Source organism: Xiphophorus maculatus, chromosome 1 (genome assembly GCF_002775205.1).
Source record: "Xiphophorus maculatus strain JP 163 A chromosome 1, X_maculatus-5.0-male, whole genome shotgun sequence".
Taxonomy (NCBI): Eukaryota; Metazoa; Chordata; class Actinopteri; order Cyprinodontiformes; family Poeciliidae; genus Xiphophorus; species Xiphophorus maculatus.
Window position 1 is genome coordinate 9,866,987 of NC_036443.1, and position 22,803 is coordinate 9,889,789.

Genomic DNA, 22,803 nt, shown 5'->3' on the forward strand with positions numbered 1-22,803 from the left:
TGGCGCTTTTGATCTTTCGTCATGTTGTTAATAACTGAGAATCACAATATAGACTTCAGTGTAGTTTGAATCTCTGTAACTATTGAACGAGCTACATTTGAAGATCCGAGAAACACACTGGCGGATTTATGATTTCATTCCTGGCGCCCATATGAGTTGCGCCGCGTTTGGATAAACTACAGACCCATATGAGCCGCATTCATAGGCTTTGCTTACAAACACACCCCCTCCCTCCTCCGTACTCCCTCTGTGACTTTCTCACGCCGCACATCGCTGCCTCCTCTTAACCCCTGCCATCGTCCTATGCGCACCCATCATCTTCCATGTTTCATTCTCCTGAACTGAACATCTGACCTGCGGCTTTTTAACTCTTTGCTTGAGTTTTGTCCCGCTTGTGTGTCGCCGCTCTGCCTCTGCTCTTTCCCCCCCCCCTCCACCCCTGCCTCTCTTTTACTGCATCGGACAGATGGAGGACTACCACAAGCCGGACCAGCAGACGGTGCAGGCGCTCAGGAACATCGCCGCCCGGCTCCGAATCAACTCCATCAAGGCGACAACTGCAGCGGGCAGCGGGTGAGACGAGACGGCGGGGAGATTAAATACCGACCTGCTGATTGGAGCTGCGCTTTAAGTTGTTGTCACTTAATCAGAAATCACTGCGAAAGGCTTCGTGTTTTCATGTCGGAAATGTAATTTCTAAGTAATATTGCTGCTATTTCTCTGACTCTTTTAGTTGTTGTGCGCAAATTGACAAAAATGACAATTATTTCCTATGGATTTTGAGAACAAACACATGCTACTTTAGTGAGATTTTTTTTTCTTCTTCAACCAATTGAAGTCGTACATTTATAATATCAGATGGATTTGGGGGATTGGTCAAGCGTTTCGGAGGAATATTTGTGTATTTGCTTGCGTGTGTGTTTGTGGATGGGGGAAGAGGAGGGAGGACCTTGAGAAAATTTAATTGGTTTAATGAAAATGTGACATTCCAATTTGTTTGCAAAATTACCACAAGTCACTTATTATTTTTTATTTTTGGTGATCTTCAGCTACTTTTATTTAGTTTACTTTTTAAACATATAAAAACAGGAAAAATGCCTGTTTGGATTGCTAAGTTCGGTATAACTGGGATGATTTGCAAACAAAAGCCTAGTTTTTGTTGAACTATTATAGCTCTCCCATATCTTGGCATCATATAATGTACAGAAACTGTTCAGTTTCTCTGGATGTATAATATACAAAATGTATCAGGTGTATTTATTCCAGAAACCAATGGTGTGTCGTTGCATCATGACATAACAGGTAGCCTGGAAGGACGTAACCCTGTTGGTTATCTTCCTGCTCATTCTCATCTCCATGTCTGCATTTGCACAGAACATGTTTGTAGATTTAAACAGAATTGCTTTTATCTTTTTGGATAAAAGCCACATGTCTGAGTTTCCTCTTGTTTTTGCAGCCATCCCACATCATGCTGCAGCGCGGCAGAGATCATGTCTGTGCTCTTTTTTCATTCCATGAAGTATCGACCCGAAGACCCCCGTAACCCCAACAATGATCGCTTCATCCTCTCCAAGGTAAAACCAGAACGCCCATCTGCATGTAGGCTTTGCCCTGGTCTCCTGTGTAGAAACTGAAAGAAATGGCTCATCAAAGTACGTTTGCATCTCTTCATGTTAACCCTTTTCATAACTCCGTTTCAGATTTAACTATCAACATATTTGTATCCATTTTATTTCTTCATGTGCTGCTACGCCACACAGCACTGTTCACTTTCTGCGGATCCATGGTTCCCTAAACCAGACAGGAAACAAACACACTGAGCCATGTTTTAAACATCTGAGCCATGTTTTAAACATCTGTACCATGTCCACATATTTATTAATGATTACCAAGTTTAACGAGTGTATTTAGACGCTAACGTTTTCCCTTTGCCTCTCCAGGGTCATGCAGCTCCTGTGCTGTATGCTGTCTGGGCGGAGGTCGGCTACCTGAAGGAGAACGAGCTTCTGAACCTCCGTAAAGTCGACTCAATCCTGGAGGGCCACCCTGTGCCGGTGAGGTGACACCGAGTCCTGCAGGAAGAAAAAAAATCCATCCAATTAATGCAACATATCACTTACTTTCACCTCAAATTATCTGCAAACTGCTTTTTGTAATTACTTAGACTATCTTTTATTTTCACTTCTTTTTTTATGATGACGATCAGAAGCATTTAAGTGTGGCAAGTAAAGATTTTTAAAAAATCTGCAAGGGAGTAAATAATTTTTCTCTGTAGTGTATTTCCACTGATAACACTGCAGGCAGTAACAAATCTCTTTCTGTTTGGCAAACAAAGTTTGTTCTCTGCTGCAGACATTGTCAACACTGTTTACGTCGAGTCCAGACACTACAGCACCCAAACTCATCTACAGCACAGATTGGACCTCTGTCTCATGCTCTTGTTCGCTTGGAAAAGACAAAACAATCCATCCTCTGTCTCACTGAGCTCAGACTGCGGTACAGTCTAACTGTTTGTGTCGCCGTTCTTCCCAACAGAAGCAGCAGTTCGTGGATGTGGCCACTGGATCTCTGGGTCAGGGCCTTGGAGCCGCCTGTGGAATGGCCTACACTGGAAAATACTTTGACAAGGCCAGGTAACATCCGCAGCAACATGCACAGACGGAACAAGCTCACCTTGGCAACATTAAAACAGGAGTTTAGCAACTGGAGGTATAAAATATGAAGATATCCTGAAAGTATTAGAAGACGACTCATAAATCTAACAGATAAGTAAATGTTACACGAGATGCAGGAAAATATGCTGATATGCTGATGATGTGTTGCTATTTGAATTAAAAACTGCTGAATAACTTTATCAGAGTTTATTGTTCTATGTTTTGATCAGATGTAAGGACACACAAATTACTTTTACAATATACAATATTTTCTTTTGTGCAGACAGATATATTTATACATGTATGTAATACATGTAATGTATTTATACATTTCAAGCAGGTATTGAAATGTACCACAGCTTGTTCAATATATCCAACAAGCTGTGGTTGCAAATGTTTTATTTACTTTAATGAAATCCTAAAAACCCCTTAAAATCATTGAATGATTTGATTTGAATGCGACTTTAGTTCTTCTTTAAACATTTAACTACAAAAAAACCCCACAATATTCAACATTTTAAGAAAAAAACAAAACCAAAACGATGTCCAGCACTTGAATCTGCTCGCATGAAATTATGCATGACATCACACCCACTGCAGGGAGCTGTGCTGATGTGACATTTCAGCAAGATTTGCATCAAATGCTCCCTGACAGACCTGAGTCTATGGTGACATTTAGACCAGTGCAAAACTTCCTTTTGGTTCACTTTTAGGTCTTAAACTGGAAGAAAATGAATGATCAAAAAGGGGCGTGCAAGTGACAAAACATATTGATTCCTTGTAAGCTGTTAATGTACAAAGCTGCAATTATAATTCACATTAATTGATTTGCTGGAGTTTAAATGTATATTGCTCTTTGACTCCATGTAAAACGCCTTACAGAGCAGTTTTATTTAAACACTTACTCAGCTGATTGGTAACTGGTTTGGGTCGCTCCACGTGTGTCTCCTTTGTTCTGCTGCGATCTAGAAAGAATCGTGGATTTCTCTCCAACAATAGACTGCCGTCGCTTTACGGCCTCTAAAGGGACAAAACAAAAAAACAAGAAAAACAACCAAAAAACATGAAAATCTTTCACTTTCAATGATTTAAACCAGACTTAATCATTTCAGTCTGAACAGAACTGAAGGAGACCGTCGGTCTCCTGAGCACAACGGAGAGCCAAACGGTCGTTAAAGGAATGCCGAATGTCCTGCATGTTGCATTCTGTGTGCGCTCGATTGTTTCCGCTCTAATAATCACACACACAAAAAAAAAAAAAAACTCACACACACACAGTAGCTCCTTCGTCGCTCTGCCTCACCAATGTGCCACGTGTCCTCTCAAAAAAACACTACAGTAAAATCCTGAAGCTGTGCTCAGAAATAAATGATAGGTTTTTATTATAAGTTCGTTTTTTGTGTTTATATCTCATATGTGATGGTGAGAAACAAATGCTCTGTAGGGCACAAGACATACTTTTAATTCTCAAATATGTTACCACTTTATTGATGGTTTTTCTGAACATACTCTATACAATTTTTACTTGAAATTTGTCATTTTTATGATTACTATGCTTATGGTGGGTTTTTGCAGCCTGATTTTTATTTTGGTGCCTTATGAACTGTGCTTGATGCGCGTGGGCGAAGAGCCGGCACTGTGTGGACAAAACCTAATAAAAGAATAAATGACAGAAACACTGGGTTTGATTACTAAATTTAAAATGAAAACTTCTGAATGGGGACATCTACCAATAAACTGCACACCGTTCTTTGCAAACCTACCAGATAACGCATCACTCCGTAAGTTTTTGTACACCGTGTGAACTTTTCCACATTTTTGTCACAGTACTTTAGTTCAAACTTCTGTGTGTTTAATTGGGATTTTATGCAATACGGTCCGATTTTTAAAGAGTAAAAATATTTTCAAGCATCAGCGTTTCTTGTATTCAAAACTGAAAAAGCTAAATGTTTTTGTCTGTCTACATATTTTGTAGAATGACCTTGTGGTGCAAGTTCTGCTTCAGGGACTTTTCTCAAATCACTTTTGCACATCCAGGGATTCAATTTTTGTTTCTTGTTTTTTTAATAGCTTTACATGCCACACTTTTCAGATTTTTATCTATTTGAAAATTAAGAAATGAATGCTGTGCTTTTGTTGTGTTGGTTTGTGACATCATGTGAACCAGATCAAGGAATGAATATACTTTGATAATAAAGCGTCACAGAATGTTTTCACTAGAGGCGTCACTCTTCATCTCCTCTGTGGTTTTGTTTAGACAGCATGCGATGCAACACAACTCAGAGACGTCGCCACTGGCTGAGTTTGGGTTGTTTACAATAATTGCTTTCACCTTGTCTAAATCTGTTGTTCTCACCTCACAGAACCTGTGAGTAATTGATTTTTTTCTTTCTTAGTTTTAATTGTTGGAGGTGTCCAGAATGCATTTCAAATGCACTTGAAAATGCTCCAGTGTAAAAATAAATATGCTTTAATACATATAAATATTCACCGACTGTAAGACTTGTATTTATTTTAGATCTTGTTTCAGAAGCTGGCAGGTTTTCTCACTCTGCTGTCGGTTTCTCTCTCTCTTCCTCTCATCTCTTTCCACTCGTCCTCCCCTCTGTGCCACGCGTTATTTTTCTTGGAGCCCGTGGCTGGAATGCGTGCGTTAAAGCTGCATGTCTCAGCTAGACTTTTAAACAACAACTTATCCGTCTGACTGGAAATCTGTCAGAAGACGTTACGCCACAGAAACAACTACTGAGGAGGATCAGACAGTGTTGGAAGGGCGGGTGAAACACGGATGAACGTGTCTCACCCAACGTGTTTTTAGGGTCAGGAACAGGATTATGTGGAGATGTGACAGAAGTGATGATGATGATACTTCTCTGCATCTCTCCCTGTGTGTAGCTATCGGGTGTTCTGCCTGCTGGGTGATGGAGAGGCGTCGGAGGGTGCGGTGTGGGAGGGCATGGCGTTCGCCTCCTACTATCAGCTGGACAACCTGGTGGCCATAATGGACATCAATCGCCTGGGCCAGAGCGACCCGGCTCCACTGCAGCACCATGTGGAGAAATATCAGCGACGCTGTGAGGCCTTTGGGTGAGCGAAGCGTGAAGTGTCTAGGGACGCACAGCAGAAGAGAAATAAGCAATGTGCAGTTACATTGGTGACTTCATGCAATGTTGATGACTAACAATTATAAACTGTTTTTTTCTGTCTGCCGTGGATTCGTAACAAACCCGAACCCCAGATATTGAAACGTCTATACAGTTACTGGAAAAAGAACGTCATTATTTCCATCGTGGCAACAAGATTTTCTTGAAAAAGTTGCTTTTGGCAAATGCCTGATGTTCTGCTATTATGCTCATGCTGCCATAAACAACTAATTTCACAGAATATGTTGCAGATATAGAGATTTAATGCTTGGTTCTTAAATAAGTAGCCAACATTCATTGCAGTCCAAAAGGTTCTTCACAGTATGGAAATTCCCCCCTTTTTGATTGCAATAACAATAAAGTTGCAAAATAATATATAGCTATGAAAGCAAAAATATGATTTCAAATGAATATACTCTGGCTTTAAGAATCCAGAAAGACTCATGCAAGAAAATTGCATGAGTCCTCGTTGTTCCCCTTTAGGAAGCTTGACTTAATTTATGGACTTATTTGTTTTGGATTTTTTTTTTTTTTTTGTATGTCTGGATTACTTGGGCTGTTGCGTATTCGCATAGTGTCAAATTCATGTCAATAACCCCATTAGAAACTCATATTCTGAAGAATATCTGCATGAGTAATGCTTACCTTCTCTAATATAAACAGAGTTTATTTTCTCTCTCTGTCCAGCTGGCATGCCATCATTGTGGACGGTCACAGTGTGGAGGAGCTGTGTAAGGTGCTGAGTCAGCCCCGCCACCAGCCCCTCGCCATCATAGCCAAAACCATCAAGGGCAAAGGCATCCCAGGTACCGCCAAGATGTATACCAACGAGGAGGAGAATTACAATGTGAACTTGAAGTTACCGGAATGATTCAGTGATTTGATAAGGGGTAAAACTTACCTGGTTAAAGAGGTGGAAACTGAGCCTGATGGGGTTCGACGCGCCATCAGTGCCTTTAGCCTCCAATAATCCAGGCAGCTCTGTACGGCTTTAGCTGCTGCAGCTCAGTAATCCTCCAGAATGTGTAAGATACACTCCCAGCAGCCGCCCATTGTGCTCTTGTTGTGATAATAAGGCCAAAAGTGCGTGACCACATGTGTGTGAGCGAGAAAGCAGCATAAGAGTTATTTTAACGGCATAGTTTGCATTGAGAAGCTTTTAAGTCTTTACTAAGAAAGCTAAAAGTCTTCTGACCTCTTATTTTAACCCCTCAAGTTTGAAACGGACTGTCGTAACTTTGTGAAGTGGAAAATTGTTATCATTTGGACATCTGGACAGGCTTATTCCTGTCTGAACTTGGATAAATGTAAAGATGATTAGGGCGTTTTGGTTGCAGAGGATGCATGAAGGCATCCTTAAGGCCACACCATGCAAATATCTGACCTCTGGAAGCCTGCAGGCTAACTCCACGGGTCAGTCCTTTGTAATAAATCAGTGTTTATGTGTCTGTCAGCGGCTGAGGATAAGATGGGCTGGCATGGAAAGCCTCTGCCCAAAGACATGTCGGAGAGCGTGATCAGGGAGCTGCAGAGTCGCATCGTCAGCTGCAGCAAACGCCTCTATCCTGCGCCGCCCAATGAGGACACATCGCCCGTCAGCCTGCGCAACATCCGCATGCCAAGCGCACCCAACTACAAACCTGGAGAAAAGGTGAGATCTGTGATGAAGACCGTCTGACATTTGATTGGTGGTATTTTCAAGTTCCTCTCCACTGATTTGTGTGTTTTTTGTTGGGTTTTTTTTCACCAGATTGCTACGAGGAAGGCGTACGGCGTGGCTCTGGCCAAGCTGGGCCGCTACAACGAACGAGTGGTGGTCCTCGATGGAGACACGAAAAACTCCACGTTCTCTGAGCTCTTCAAAAATGAGCACCCCAACCGCTATGTGGAGTGCTACATTGCAGAGCAGAACCTGGTGAGAAATTTGAGGCACTTCCAGGTTTTAGAGGGGGGAGACTGGAGAACGGACCCCAAACAGTAACGCTGAACTTTCTACCACATTGGGAAGCGTTCCCACTGAACAATGCCTTCAGTGATGCAAGCATGGAAATTTTTTTAGTAAAATTGAAAGGACTGAAGACGATCCAGCCGAACTGAAAACACAGATTTTGTCTTCAGTTTGTTTTTTGTTCCAAAAACTGACAGAAACAAAATGAATTTCCTGCTCATGAAATCTTTTTTCACAAAAGAAATGATCTTTGATTTGGGGGAAAGGCCAATTTAGTCCGACTTTATTGAAAATCAAAGATAAGAATAAAGGAGTGTTCTTATCTACATTACAAAAATTAATTAGTTTAATCGAAAGACGAGGTAGTTTTTGTGCTTCGGTTCAGTCAATTCCTTTTAGATATCACAAAACTAACTAAAACTATTCCTGTGATTTAGAAAATTAATACACATTGTGTGCTGGTTTAAGACTTTTGCACAGTTTTACATGACAACTGTCTATGTAATTAAAGATTATGCAGAGGTAGTGCACATTTATGCAATATTGTATGCACACAAAGTAGTGCATGACTACGAAAAGGAAATGAAATGAAACATGACTTTTAATATATTTTTGTCGATGCAGTCGGGAGGAATTAACCCTGGGGGAATTAAAACAGTGATTCAAAGCTCTGGTTGAAAAGTCCATGCAGCAAAACAGCCATTATTTATACACTTTACAAATCTGGCCTACATAGAAGAGCAGGGCAAAGAAACGTGTGGACTGAGGTGCTCTGGTCAGATGAGAATAATTTAGAAACTGTCTGACAAAAACGCAAAACATTTCCTGAGAGTCTTTGTGTTGCTCTATAGATAAAATCCGCAACACGTCGTCACATTCTTTGCGTCTCCCCACCTCATTGCCTTTACCGCTGCCTCTCCCTTCTCTCTCATGCAGGTGAGCGTGGCGATCGGCTGCGCTGTGCGCGACCGTAACGTGGTGTTCGCCAGCACCTTCGCCACATTCTTCACCCGAGCCTACGACCAGCTCCGCATGGCCGCCATCTCCGAGAGCAACATCAACCTCTGCGGCTCCCACTGTGGCGTTTCCATCGGTCAGTTCCTCTCGTGCTGATTTGATTTTCTTTCCTTTTACAACGTGCCGCACCTTGTTTGAGAAGAAGCTTGTTGTTGAATTAGGGGAAGACGGGCCGTCTCAGATGGGCCTGGAGGACCTGGCCATGTTTAGAGCCATTCCCACTTCGACCATCTTCTACCCGAGCGACGGGGTCTCCACGGAGAAGGCTGTGGAGCTCGCAGCCATTACAAAGGTACTCGGATTTCACTTTTAATCAGTGGCAACTTAAAAACGGCGACATTGCCACAGGACAATGTTTTCTGGTTTGTTACAGGGTTTGTGCTTCATACGAACAAGTCGCCCAGAAAACAACGTCATTTACAACTGCAACGAGGACTTCCATGTTGGTCAGGCTAAGGTCTGGAGCAGCGCTTCCTCATCTCCGTTTCGTCTTCATTTTGTTTTCAATTCTTTTCTAAATACAGTGGAAACTGCATATTTACACACCTGGTGTAAAAAGACCGCCATTTATTTTCATATAATCTGCCACAAAATCAGATTACAGTGTGTCCTGCTACACGAAAATCATTTGTATTTGCTAAATGCTAACATAATCAGAGAAGAATACGTTTAAACTATTTTGTATTCTTTTTTTAACTTCAGTAGTTTACCTACACAAAGTTTACTATCCCTGTAAACAATCTGAGAAAGTCCAGATGATGATGACCTCAAACCTTTTGTAAGGTTCTGATTTCACAACATTTGGACTGAAAACATTTTCAGGCGAGGCGTCAGGAAGAGAACTGTGGACTTACCCTTGCTACTTTCCAGATTCCTTTGCACTTTGTGATCATTGGGAGCAGGTGACACTACAGAGTTGTGTTTTATGTTCGACTTCAGGTCGTGTATAAAACCAGTGATGACCACGTGACCGTGGTTGGAGCAGGAGTGACCCTCCAGGAGGCTCTGGCTGCAGCAGAAATGCTAAAGAAAGGTCGGGAACGGAAAACACGGACAGAGACCAACCAAAGGCAGCAGAAAATGCTAGATGACCTTCTGCACTTTGAAAAGCTTTTCTTCTTCTCCTTTTCATTAGAGAGAATCAACATTCGCGTGATCGACCCGTTCACCATCAAACCCCTGGACTCCAAGACCATCATCGACAGTGCCAGAGCCACCAGAGGACGCATCATCACAGTGGAAGACCACTACTACGAAGGTACACCATTTGTTTTGCTAGACACAAATGAAGCATTCTGGCTAAATAACATGTAATGCTGTATAATGTCAAATGTTTAACTTATCTTGATTGGCTGCTGTCATAATAAGGTAGATAAATACCCCCGTTTTTTTTTAAATGAGCTCATTTAATTAATGAAGTTCAGTATCTAGTTATATTACTGTGTACTTACAATTGTGTTCTGAATATTAAACAATGTTTACCTTTTTCTTTTTTTTTGCACATTTGACTAAAGTACAAACACAGTGAACGCCTCTGCATAGATATGGTGACTTTTCGTGTTTTTGTCTCCATCATGTTCAGTTCAAGTCAGAGGAGGAATATCTCTGGGTATTTGTGTTATTTGCGATACCCTTTGTGGTTTTACAGAAAACAAACTGAAAGTAGAGAAGAGAATGAAGGGGATAGTTCTTGTGGTAGGATGAGCGGAGGAACCAGGGTTGTCGCTGCTTCTTAATTTCAACTCTGGCCTTTGGGCTCCTGCCGACCTAGATAACAGCTGCAGCCCGACAGATACAATCTTTGAGAAACTGCTTCCCTTCCAGTCTCATTTTGTCTTCGTCGTCGTATACGTTTTCAGTTATCTTGATTAAACTGCTGTTCTTATCATTTATTTTATCTGTTTAGCTGTTAATGAATGGCGAGCAGAAACACGCATGTATAGCGTCTTGCAAAGCTACACACAAACCTATTTTTCTACCACAAACTTTGCAGATGTTTTTAGCATTTTAGCATTTTATGTGATTGACCAACACAAAATACCACGTAATTGAGAAGTGGGGGGGGGAATGATACACAATTTAGATCTTTTATTTTAAACAAAAATCTGAAAAGTGTGTCACGGGTTTGAGTTTAGCACCCCTGACTCGATACTAAGATTTTAAGGTTTTGTTATTCTCCCATAACATGAACAGAGCTGTGCTCCTTATTTGTGTTTTATGGTTTTTCTAACTTAACCCAGCTTTAGAAGTTTTCACATCTTATTTTTTTCTTTTGTGTCACAATAGAATGAGTGAGGTGAATCCATACACACACCACACTTTTCAGATTTCTATCTTGGAAGAAATGTGGAAATGATGCATATTTCTTTTACGTCACAGTTATTCCACTGCACTGTGTTGGTCTGTCATATGAAATCACAATAAAATACATGCAAGTCTGTGGTTGTAATCACAAAATGTGAAAAAGGTCAATGTTTCGCAAGCCACTGTAAACAGGCTGATATGGGTGTAGCTGGAAATAACGTTGCCTGTCAGGCTGAAGATGTTGCCTCTTTTCAAATCCATTAACTTTTTCTTTTCCAAGTATTAACAATATCTCTGAACAGGAGCAATAAATACAAGGAGTCAAACCAATTTTATTTATTTTATTTTATTTATTTTTTGCTTTGAGCACACACCCTTCTTTAACCTTAAAAGTGCGAGAACAAGAGTGAAAAAGTCCCAGGAGGGTGGTGTCACGCCTGTCACTCCGCCTCACATCCCTCCGACAGAGAAGTCGAGTTGAATTCAGGAGGATTTGTTGGACGACTGGAGCACAGAGAAAGCGATTTTGGGCGCAAACCGTCACTTTCAACTGGCTCTGCTCTGCATTCAGGTGGGCTCGGCGAGGCCGTGTGCTCGGCGGTGGTGAACGAACCCGGATTCACCGTTCACCGCCTGGCGGTCTCCCAGGTGCCCCGCAGCGGCAAGCCCCACGAGCTGCTGCGGCTCTTCGGCATCGACCGCGACGCCATCGCCCAGGCGGTGCGCAAGACGCTCAGCAGCTCTGCCAACGCCAAATAAGGACATCCGGAAGAGCGACATGGTAACTGCCGCTATTTAACCTGTGATCACCATGGAAACAAACAATAAACCCCTCACAGATAGATAGATAGAAAGAAAGACGGTGGGGCCCGTCCGGGTCTCTCTCACTCTCTAAAGAGCAAACAGAAGATTTTTGTCGGTAATTTGATCCGCTGCAGAGTTTTACCACCATCAGTCGGAGTTCAGTAAACATTCCTCCTCCTCTTTACTCACAGATATTCACTCCTTCACCCCGTAGTTCCCCTTCTGCCTCTACATTGAAAGTGCTGGTGCTGCTGTAGTGTTTCAGTAAAAAAAGCAGTAAACGTAGTTTGGAGTCGTGTATTTTTATACCGTATGTCACGTCTGTGGAGCCTCTCTCACGCCTCGGCCTCGGTGTGCTCTCCACCTGGTGTGAACGTGTAGATCTCACCCCACAGCCGGGTGGAGGAAACCTCGGGCTCGGTCTGTTTTGAGCACTGACTGTTTTTAACTCTTTCGACTCTGACTTTGGTTTGGACTGATCCACACAAATAAAGGGATGGTTTCTTCACACTCCGTCTGTCTGGTGTCGTCCTTGAGGCTTTCTTTCAAAGAAAAGGAAGAATGAGTGAGGTTTGCCAACCTTAACCGTTTCGGTAAAATAATGTATTCATCTGTTCTATTTGGTGGGAGGTGGGAATGTAGGTAAATAAAACCCAGGTTTTAAAATCGTCATGTTCTGATTTTTGCTTCTTGGAATTACTTAAATCTGATTCAAAGTGGTGAAAGAGGCAGAATGTGCCTGAAACATCTGATTAGCTCTCAAAATAGACTTTGTTTTATTTTCACACCTTTTGCTGTTACTAAATGATAAGGTTGTGAAATAAACGTCAGATGAAAATGTAAACATGCAGGAAGACACCAAAAAAAAAAAAACAAAAGCAGAAACGGAGCCACTATTTATGTCACCATCTGAGGTATCATAATTATTTTTTGGCAAAAGCTTTTCTGAAATAATGGGGTTTTTTAAAATCCTATAAATGCCTTGGAAAGAAACAAAATAATACCTGAAGAAGTTGTTGGGAGTGTTTTTATCCTCGAGTACTGAAGGCTGTAAAAAGTTATCAAAGTATTTTTATGCACTTGTTTTGTTCAGAGACCTGCTGACTGGCTGATATCTGCCCGATCATAAAAGCTCAAAGTTGCTCTGTTTCCTCTATATTTAATGCTAGTTAATAATTAAAAAGCATGCTAAAAGATTTACGCAGGCTGCAGCCGGTACCTGTGCATCCAAAAATAAGACGCGTGTCAAATGCTGTTGGTTCATTTTATTTACCAACAAATCAAATTTTGATGGCATCAAACTGTGAACACTAACATAAAATAGAGTGTATATAAAGTACTGATCCTGGTCTGGCTCCATATAAAAATAGGTAATGTCTGTGAAATTTCTTTGCAATTTATTTTTACACCAATATATTAGTATTAGCATAAAGTATTCAAAAACATTCTCTTACAGAGACGTTGAAAATCTTGTAATCTTCTGGTGCAGACAGAAAACTGCAACATATCATTTGCACTGATGACCCACCTGCTTCAACATGGATAATAGAAGAGCTGAGAGAAACTAGATTCCCTAAATTTGGAAAGAAACAAAAGAAAAAAAAATCATCTTGTATTTTGGAAATACAAACATTTTAGCTGAAATGAGCCCGTTTTAGCCAACCTGTGATAACATGTGTTGTTATACCTTAGAGTCTTTCTGCTCTCAACTCCAGACGCCAAGAGAGGACCTCAGGAGATGTGATGTGCAGGATAACCTTTGACCTCTGCTCCTACAGCTCAGCGGGGAGGGCGGTTGTCTGCAGTGTCAGCTGTGGGTGTGGGAGCAAAGGAAATAAAGCGGTCTGACAGATTGCGTGCGTGGATGTAAGAGTCTACCCACGTGGACTTGTGTTGCACCGACTGCACCTGCTGGGTGTTTCAGTCCGACTCCCATCTAAGCATCTGTCAGTCTGAATCCTCTGTATCGATGCAGAACACACACACACACACACGCACGACGATCCTACTGTCAAATTCACTTACATCTAAAATACATATTGGGCACATAAACTGATCACCTTAAAACATGACACTGTATCCTAACGCATCGATTTTGTGCTTAATGAACTTGAAAAGTTTTTAATCACAAAATCCACTTCATCAGTCAGGAATGTCTAAGTCTATAGATTTAATATCTACAGTCAAAAAAACCTAAAATACACAAACATGTCAGGTAAGACGATCAAAATAATCCAGAACATCTAAAGCTGCTTCCCCCATTCACGAATGGGGGAAGAAGGGAGCGGGAGATCGACAGGCGGATTGGCGCAGCGTCTGCTGTCAAGCAGGCGCTGTACCGGTCCGTCGTGGTGAAGAGAGAGCTGAGCCAAAAAGCGAAGCTCTCGATTTACCGGTCGATCTACGTTCCCACCCTCATCTATGGTCATGGGCTTTGGGTCATGACCGAAAGAACGAGATCGCGGATACAAGCGGCTGAAATGGGTTTTCTCCGTAGGGTGGCTGGGCTCTCCCTTAGAGATAGGGTGAGAAGCTCAGTCATCCGGGAGGGACTCAGAGTAGATCCGCTGCTCCTTCACATCGAGAGGAGCCAGTTGAGGTGGCTTGGGCATCTGGTCAGGATGCCTTCTGGACGCCTCCCTGGTGAGGTGTTCTGGGCCTGTCCCACTGGGAGGAGGCCCCGGGGAAGACCCAGGACACACTGGAGGGACTATGTCTCTCGGCTGGCCTGGGAACGCCTCGGGATTCCCCCGGAAGAGCTGGAAGAAGTGGCCGGGGAGAGGGAAGTCTGGGCCTCCCTTCTGAAGCTGCTACCCCCGCGACCCGACCTCGGATAAGCGGAAGAAGATGGATGGATGGATGGATGGATGGATGGATGGATCTAAAGCTGTTCACGATTTAACAATAAGAGGAAGGCTGAGCAAAAAAAAAAAAAGGCAGAGGAAGGCCGTCCAAGATATACATCACCTCTGATCAAAAAGAACAGAGGTCTGTCTCGTATTTGTAAAAAGTAAAATATCTTAATGATTCCTAAGACTTATGGAAAAATATATTATTTAAAGTAATAAATATGGATGATTTTAGTAAGCGCGTTACATCTGGGAGAAAGGCAGCAGGATACCAGAAAACAACCACTAAATTGATCAAACTTGGTCTGAGTCTGTTGAGTCCATGAAGTAAACCGTGTTTTACTGGTACAGTCGTATGTCACTATAGAGAAAAAAAAAAAAAAAAAAACAGTGATCATGCTTGGAATAAAATATTCCTTTATTACACATCATTAACAAACACATTTGGACATTTCTTATGAGAGTAATTTTTTGTCATGATCAATGTAAGATAAAGAGAGACAATAAAACTGACTTAAATGTAAAAAAAATAATATTCTATCACACAAGTTGAACATTTAATTTAATCCTGGACTTTTATTTTTTGTGATGGTGTAACTAAATAAGAGGCTTTTAAAAACATTTACATTATGCAGACATCAAAAAAAGCAAATGGAAAACCTTTTTATTATTTAGCATCCTTAGAAACTTGGGTTCATAGTGCTGTACATGAATTATCGCCAAAGAAAGAGGATAAAAAAAATACATCATGAGCAAAGAAAATAAAAGAGGGAAAACGCTCCGCTTTGAACAGGACAAAGTCTTGAAGAAGGAAAAAGAAACAAAATATTATGGTGAAATTTAAATATTGCAAAGCAAGTAAATAGTTGTACTTTTAAACAAATTCAACAACTTTATTCCCTGAGAAGTTTTTTTTTAATTCTTTTCTCCTCCTCCTCCTCCTCCTCCTCCTCACTGACCTGCCAGATCCAGTCTGTCATCCCGTCCCTCCCCCCCCTCATCTCCTGTACTCATCCCCACAGTCTCCTATGAGCGCCATCAGGTCGGTGGAGCGCCGCGTGATGCCCTCTATGGCTGCGTGATCCTCTGCCGTCAGCTGCAGCTCGGGGCTGCAGCTGCGCAGGCTGTCGCCGATGTGCTGCCCCGCCCCGGCGACGCCAAACCGACACCCGACAATGACTCCGCCTACGGCCGGGCGGTCCAGCACGTAGCGTGTGGCCACGCTGGCCACTGAGCAGCCGTGCCTCTTCGCCACTGTCTCCAAGGCGACGAGGAGGTCCTGGAAGAGAGTCCATCCACCCCAGGAGTCAATCATGTTCTTGTACTTGGAGAGGGAGGCGGTGTGGAGTTCCGCCCGCGAGCTGGGCTCCGCCTTCCCCGAGTAACGCTCAGAGAGGAGGCCGCCGGCTGAAGAGGGAGGAGGAGGAAACGGAGACAACTGAGCATGTTGAGTGTGAGGAGGCGGAGGCAGGTCGACATAAGAAGCAGCGACGGAGGACTGACTCCATTTTGGAAAAACACCATTTTACCATCGGCTGTTTTAAATAATTTACATCCTGTAAGTTGTGCCTCACCCAGCGTTCCATATGTGAGGAGCTTTATGTTGTTGGCCATGCAGAGCTGCTCCATCCTGGCTGCAGGTCGCTGGTCGATCAGAGAGTACTGCACCTACAGGCAACAGCAGCAGAGATGTGAACGAAGGAGAGGAAGGAGAAAAAGAAAATATGCAGGCCAGTGTGGTACCTGGTTGCTGGAGATGCAGATGCCTTTCTGAGTGATCTCCTCCAGTCTCTGTGTGTCAAAGTTAGTGAGGGCAAGCTCCCCTTGTAAATAAAGAGGAAACACAATTTGAAAAGGAAACTTATATAAAGAGAAACAAAAAAGCTGAAATTTTACCAATAAAAAAATAATTTTTTTATTCTCCAAATTCTGCTTTTCATCCAGCTCAGTTAGAAACTACATTAGTGCCATCATTATTAATTTATCTGTGTGATGAGCGCATAGGGAGAATGAGAGCTCTCATACGTAGGACTCCCTCCTTCTGCAGGTCAGACAGGTGTCCAAGAGCATCCAGGTATCGCTTGTCTTTGTAGTCCCACCAGTGAAACTGAACACAGTCCAGGGCGTTCACCTGCATGCGGCTCATGGAGCGCTGCAGCGCCTTCTCCACCACCTGCAAACAGAGCAGCACGAATGAATATTTAGCTGTAGCAATCAATCAATGCCCAGATCTAGACCCAAACAGGAATATGAGGCAGATGTAACTGCAGTGATTCTGGAGTGTAGTGCGAATGCACTCCACATTTTGAAAACAAATATTTTCAAAGTGTGAAAACCATAAATAATGTGTCATTCACCTCACAATTACCCACTACTTTATATTGGTCTACTATTTAATCCCAATTAAATTGCATAAAGTATGGTATTGTAATGTGACAAAATATGGAAAAAGTTCAAAGATCATGACTACAGCATCTATATGGGGTACAGACCCATATGGGTCAGTCTGTACCCCATATAGATGCTGTGCTTTGGACGGTACATTTTCGAAATTGTAAAATAGGCAGATAAAGATTTTCGAAAGATTTACACTGCCCCCTGGTGGATAACACTTGCATCACAGTGAAAAACAAGACAGACGGCTCACCCTGCGGTCCATCGGTCCTGGTCGGGGGACAAATTTCGTTAGACCCTGCAGAGCTGGAGCTGCACTTCCTGAGGATTTCAGCTGGAGATCAGAAGAAGAAACTTGAAATTACAATCGATGTTTGCACGTCAATTAGTTTTAATCCATTATAACCTTTTAGCTAATCTGATCCTGACAAACTCTTGACATATTTAAAATCATCCCAAAAGGGGAATATAAATGTTGGCAAATTTCTTATGAATAGCTGTAGGCTGTTCAATTACGTTCACCATGACCATGCTTCAGGTTAAAGGTCACTAATGGTCACTTTATGTTTACGTTGAGTGACTGTTTCTTTGATAGTGAGCAGTTACAAAATTATTAGGGGATCAAATACTTTCTCGCCCGTGTTCAAAAGACAAAGTTTGAAAATCTAACACAGATCTCCCACAGAAATTCCCACCATGAATCCATATTTTAATAATGCTAATTGAAGACTGTAACAGAAAAACATTTCTGGGAACACACACATCGAAGGGCAACAGCTTCATTCTGCAGGATCAGGATTTAACCTTATGGTAAAATTTGGACCAAAGCAAAAGTAGGAGCCTGTTACACTTCCATTTAGTAACTCTGTGATTAATTAAAATGTTTAAAACCTGCATAAACATCTCAGTTAGGTGCACGTTTTATGTATCTGATGAGATTACTCTATACTTATTTATTTATCCATTAAAGGAAGAAAGCTGGTGAAATTATACTGAAGTGGGATCATAAATTATTTGAAACGTCTGTGTCCACCTGGTTATTAAACAGTCCATATATCTCTTCAGCCGGCCCATAAATGTCTGCCATGTCGAATGTGGTCAGTCCAGCGTCCACATAGGCCTGCATGGCCTCAACTGGAGGAGGGAGGGCAGAAACAGACAGTTACCATCACAGCCACGTGTCCTTCAGAGATAAGCACAGAGCATGTCGCTACTGAAATTTGATCAAATTCATCAACACCTGAGCATGGCTTTAGTGTTACCGTGAGTCTCAAAAACACAATTACTGCTAAAATCGGATTTCAAAATGAGATTTACCAAACTTTACTAAAGATTTTTGGAGCTCTTTCAAGTCAAAGTGTGTCCTAAATCCATTCTAGCAATTAAAAACTAACTAAATAATTCATTTTTACTTGAAAGGTGGCCCAGAAGTCTTCAGCATATACACATACACACACATACACACACACACACACACACACACACATATATATATATATATATATATAAGTCTGAAAGCTTTATTATGCTTCTGAGATGCAGAAATATCTTTGGATAATTCATTGATTTTACTGCCAATGTTTAAGAAGTACACAAAATTTTATTTTTTGCCTTTCTAGAATGCAATAACACTCAACACTATATTAAAATTTTCTTTAAATAAGCGCATAGTGTATATATTTGTTTTAATGTAGATTGTTGGCGATAAATCAAATGGCACTAAATGCCCTTCTGGCATCTCAGAACTACGGTAATCGAAAACGACTCACCCTTAACGGCACCCATACTCTCTTTTACCTTAAGACCTGATGTATGTGCGCAGCTAATTTTCATACCGCATTCCTCAACTTCTCAAAAAATAATAATAAAAATAAATAAATAAACCAATGCAAGCTGAACATTATTAAATGCTGCGTTTACCTGCTTTGGTTTTGTCCACGGTTCCGTGAGCTCCGGACACCTGCCACATCCCGTTCAGGACTCGGCATATCTCCAGACCACCGGCCAGCCTCACTTTGGGAACCGAGGAGGACATGCTGTTGTCGGGACAGGTTTTTAACTTCTCACCGCGGTGAGAATAAAAACAACACAATTAAACCGAATTCCCATTGCAGCGACGTTAAAGGACTTTAACTTATAGTATATGTTACTTACATGATATGCTCTTGAAGTCCAGCTACACCCATTAAATCTCACTGCTCATGTACGACAAGCTCAATGTTCATTTATATATTACAAAAGACTTTGAGTAAGCGTTACAAAACATGCGGCTCTGTTAACCACTAGGTGGCGCCCTTTTGCTGGAAATATGGCTGCTATCCCCTGCTGGACAAAGTTAAACATATCTAAAGCCCTTCATTACATTAATAAAACTAACATTTTAAAGCATTAAATAACGAGTCAAAGAGCGATAACTTGAGTAAGAAATTATCTTTACTTCACATTTACACAAAATTTACTTCGAATGTCACTCTGCTTTGGTTGCTTTCTTCTTCTTCCTTTTTCTTTTTCTCCTCCTTTTCTTGTTGGATGAATCATTGATTTCTCCCACTACAGATGTCAGCATCCCCTCTGCATCCGAGCAGTCAGAGTTTTCCTCTGTAGCATCAGGTATTTTTGCATCAGAAGAGGGAGCAGGAGGAACACTCTCAGCCTCACTGTGACAGGAAGAACATCAAGTCAGGTTGTACGATTATCTTAAAGAGAAGCCAGCTTCCTGCCTTTTGATACCAAGAAATTAATGCAGCAGCTTATTATGACTTTTGTAACGTGTGATAAACGCATGTAGCTTATTTTGTTTCATAAACACAAATAAATATATAGAGAAGCAAATTTGTGATAATTTTCCACAATTCATTTGTGGCTATTACCAGATTAGTGAGAGGAAAGTTATGAAGAAAAACAACTTTTTCCTCAAAGACTATTTAAAAAAAAAAAGATCTTAAAAGCTTAATGCGTAATATTCACCTTACTGGAACTGCAGGTTTCTCCTTTATGCCCCTAGCATTACTAACTTTTTCCAGCAGGGCCACAAAAAAGCCATGTGTGAGAGTCTTGGTGGTACTGGCCCGTAAACACTGCGAGAGCGGCTCCAGTCCTCGTTCAGGCCACTGAGCCAGCAGCGGCACCAACCTGGAGAGAAAACACAAAAGCTGTTTTGTAAGGTTTAGCCCCAAATCCTTTATAGATTTATTTGGTTACACAAAATGCCAGATTCCATGTAGGATGGTATCAGTGTACCAGATCCAGGAATAACTGTATTCATTTCTGTGCAAGTCTCCTATACAATTTAAACAGTAGTCTATGGCTCATTGTTGCAATCACCCTCTCTAGAGTAAGTTACCGTAAAAAAGAAAAATAATAAAATTAATTCCACAATAAACATGCCAAACATTATTCGGAATCGGATTTGGGCGTATCTTCAGACTCTAACAAAACCATATGCTGAAAAAAACCAACATAATACAGTTTGGGTTAGCCAAAATGGTATTAAAAATATATAAATTTTGCATTCAAGATACAAAAGAAATATGCCAATATGTTCTACTCAGAACTCCTCGAGTCATGCTTTAGCTTCACCTGGTTCAAACTCTGTAAAGAAAATCTTTTATTAAGACCATTTCACGTCCAACTTTTAATCAGTTAATCCAATTCTCTCTTTTAAACCCACTTAAAATGACTGTTGCGACCTACTTACTTATTCCTTGAGAACTTTTAACAAAGAAGACGCATAAATTAAAGGAAAAATGTCAATACAAAGTAAGCAATGTTGTGGGGGAAAAAAAGCCCATTAAAAGGTGTTGGTGGAGACGGCCGCTCGAGAAGAGGGTAAAAATACCTGAAGTTGGGGTTCTGCTGCAGACAGGCGGCGACGACTTCCTCGTTCTCCTGGCTGTGGATGGAGCAGGTGGAGTAGACCAGGCGCTTCAGGCTGGGGAACCTGAGGCTGAGATTCAGGCAGCGCAGCTGGAAGGAGGCCAGCGCCGCCAGGCGAGCCTTTACCTCCTCCTGATTGGCAGGAGAGCCGTCCCGCAGACACACCATACCTGGACACCACAGAGAAACGTTTTGATTTGTATCGGTCAAGTTAGGATCTCGCCACATGATCGCTTCTACACAGAGACATCTGGGTACCTGAACCGCTGCAGGATGGATCCAGCAGGATGTACTCTACATCTTTATACTGTGGATCATCAGGGTCCACCGTTAGGAAGTCCCGATTGGCCAGCTGGTGACAGCTGACCCCAGCTCTGAGCAGCAGAGTGGACATGGTGCTCAACCGCTTCCCGTCCAGGTCAAATGCAAACAGCCTTCCTCTGTTCTTCATGATGGCTGCCAGGTGGCTGGTTTTGTTGCCAGGGGCAGCACAGGCGTCGATGACGTGACTGCCCGGCGGGGGGTGGAGCAGATAAGCTGGGAGGCAGCTGGCTTTGTCCTGCAGGATGATGTGACCTGCTTTGTACAGGAAGTGGTCATGGAAGTCTGTGTTAGGGGGGAACGCCAGGACCTCTGGGAGGTGCAGGTCCAACACAAACTCCTTATTCTTCAGGGTTAAGTTATCCAGCCTCACAGCCTGACCCAGGTAGGAGAAGCCCTCCCTCTTCAGGTAGTCCACAGTATCCCCCACGGTGGTCTTCAGTGTGTTCACACGCACATACCTGGGCAGCTGTTCCGCGGGGGTCCCAGCAGGGAGGAGGTCTTCGTTCCTGCTGACCTTCCTCCTCACCTTCATTCGGGCCAGCTCCGCCTGCAGGCGGGGCCGGTGCTTCATCATATTGGCCTTCCAGGTGCCGCCGCACTTCAGGCCCTGGCCAATCAGCAGGTCGTACAGCAGCACCTTAGCCAGGGGCATTTTCAGCTTGGTGAGCTTCAGCAGCTTGGTTGACTCGATGATCTCCTGCAGGACGGAGGAAAACTTCTGCGCCTCGCAAACCAGCGCGAAGAGCTGCTTGATGTTCGGAAACTTGCTGTCGTAAACCAGAGTCTTCAGGGCGCCCTGCTTCCGCTCGGCTTTCTCTAGGATCTCTGCGGCGGTCACGTACAGAGCCATGATGGTGAAAGGTCCTGTTACCAACACGCTGCACAACTTTGAGAACCTTTTAACAAGCTGTTGCTTATTATTATTATTATATATATTTTTTTTAGAAACCTGTCGCCTGGTTGTTCCTCCCTCTTTGCTTCTATGCCGCTGACATTAGGAGAAAACTGGTTTATTTTTCTCACGGGCTCGCAGCGAGCTCCTCCATGTTTTCACCACGCGAGGGGAAGGATCCTGACTCCGGAAGTAAAATGTGACGCATTGTTTCTATGCGACGTCACGCCACGCACAGCCAATCACAGGTGGCAGCTGAAAAAAAAAAAGTATTGTAAATAGAAGTTGCTTTAAAGCTGTAGTGTTAACTTTTGTAAAAAAAAATAAATAAATAAAAACAGTCACCGTGTCGTGACAGTATAAGACAGATAATCTGTGAAAAAATCTCCTTGAGCTACTACTGCTGTCTGAAGAAATGTACTGAGATAAAAAAAAACAATCGGAGCCAATAGGAGTGCATGCATGATTGACAGCTGTAAGACCCTCCTCCTGGTTCTGATTGGTTGTTTCTAATTAGCATTGGGAGAAGGCAGAGGAACTTGATTTTTTTCATATTATTTCTCATTCCATATTGTTACTGCGGCGACATTGTAAACTA

General features: G+C 42.3%; 3 protein-coding genes across 4 annotated transcripts; 1 reads left to right on the forward strand and 2 right to left on the reverse strand.

Annotated features, from left to right (window-relative positions):
* The first annotated feature begins 466 nt into the window (after window positions 1-466).
* Window positions 467-12,380, forward strand: tkt (transketolase). The gene is made up of 14 exons (XM_005800121.3): window positions 467-573; window positions 1,457-1,574; window positions 1,941-2,054; window positions 2,536-2,633; window positions 5,550-5,741; window positions 6,485-6,603; window positions 7,252-7,448; window positions 7,548-7,712; window positions 8,682-8,838; window positions 8,924-9,054; window positions 9,136-9,219; window positions 9,702-9,795; window positions 9,898-10,020; window positions 11,638-12,380. The coding sequence occupies exons 1-14, from the start codon at window positions 467-469 to the stop codon at window positions 11,823-11,825; spliced, it is 1,887 nt and encodes a 628-aa protein (XP_005800178.1). The 3' UTR covers window positions 11,826-12,380.
* Window positions 12,381-15,128: 2,748 nt separating this feature from the next.
* On the reverse strand, window positions 15,129-19,447 carry LOC102233907 (uncharacterized oxidoreductase At1g06690, chloroplastic-like). Of its 2 annotated transcripts, none has more exons than XM_023341493.1 (8): window positions 19,268-19,447; window positions 19,034-19,126; window positions 18,147-18,247; window positions 17,367-17,447; window positions 16,745-16,892; window positions 16,463-16,542; window positions 16,294-16,387; window positions 15,129-16,126 (listed from the first exon to the last, which is right to left on the reverse strand). In XM_023341493.1, exons 2-8 carry the CDS (start codon window positions 19,080-19,082, stop codon window positions 15,717-15,719), a joined length of 963 nt encoding a protein of 320 aa, XP_023197261.1. In that variant the 5' UTR covers window positions 19,083-19,126; window positions 19,268-19,447; the 3' UTR covers window positions 15,129-15,716. The 2 variants fall into 2 exon arrangements, with proteins under 2 accessions (XP_023197261.1, XP_005800220.1); XM_005800163.2 differs by having other exon boundaries at window positions 19,034-19,172.
* Window positions 19,448-19,528: 81 nt separating this feature from the next.
* Window positions 19,529-22,399, reverse strand: nsun5 (NOP2/Sun RNA methyltransferase family member 5). Its single transcript, XM_005800162.3, has 4 exons — window positions 21,248-22,399; window positions 20,952-21,159; window positions 20,081-20,245; window positions 19,529-19,770 (listed from the first exon to the last, which is right to left on the reverse strand). The coding sequence occupies exons 1-4, from the start codon at window positions 22,161-22,163 to the stop codon at window positions 19,581-19,583; spliced, it is 1,479 nt and encodes a 492-aa protein (XP_005800219.1). The 5' UTR covers window positions 22,164-22,399; the 3' UTR covers window positions 19,529-19,580.
* Window positions 22,400-22,803: the final 404 nt, after the last annotated feature.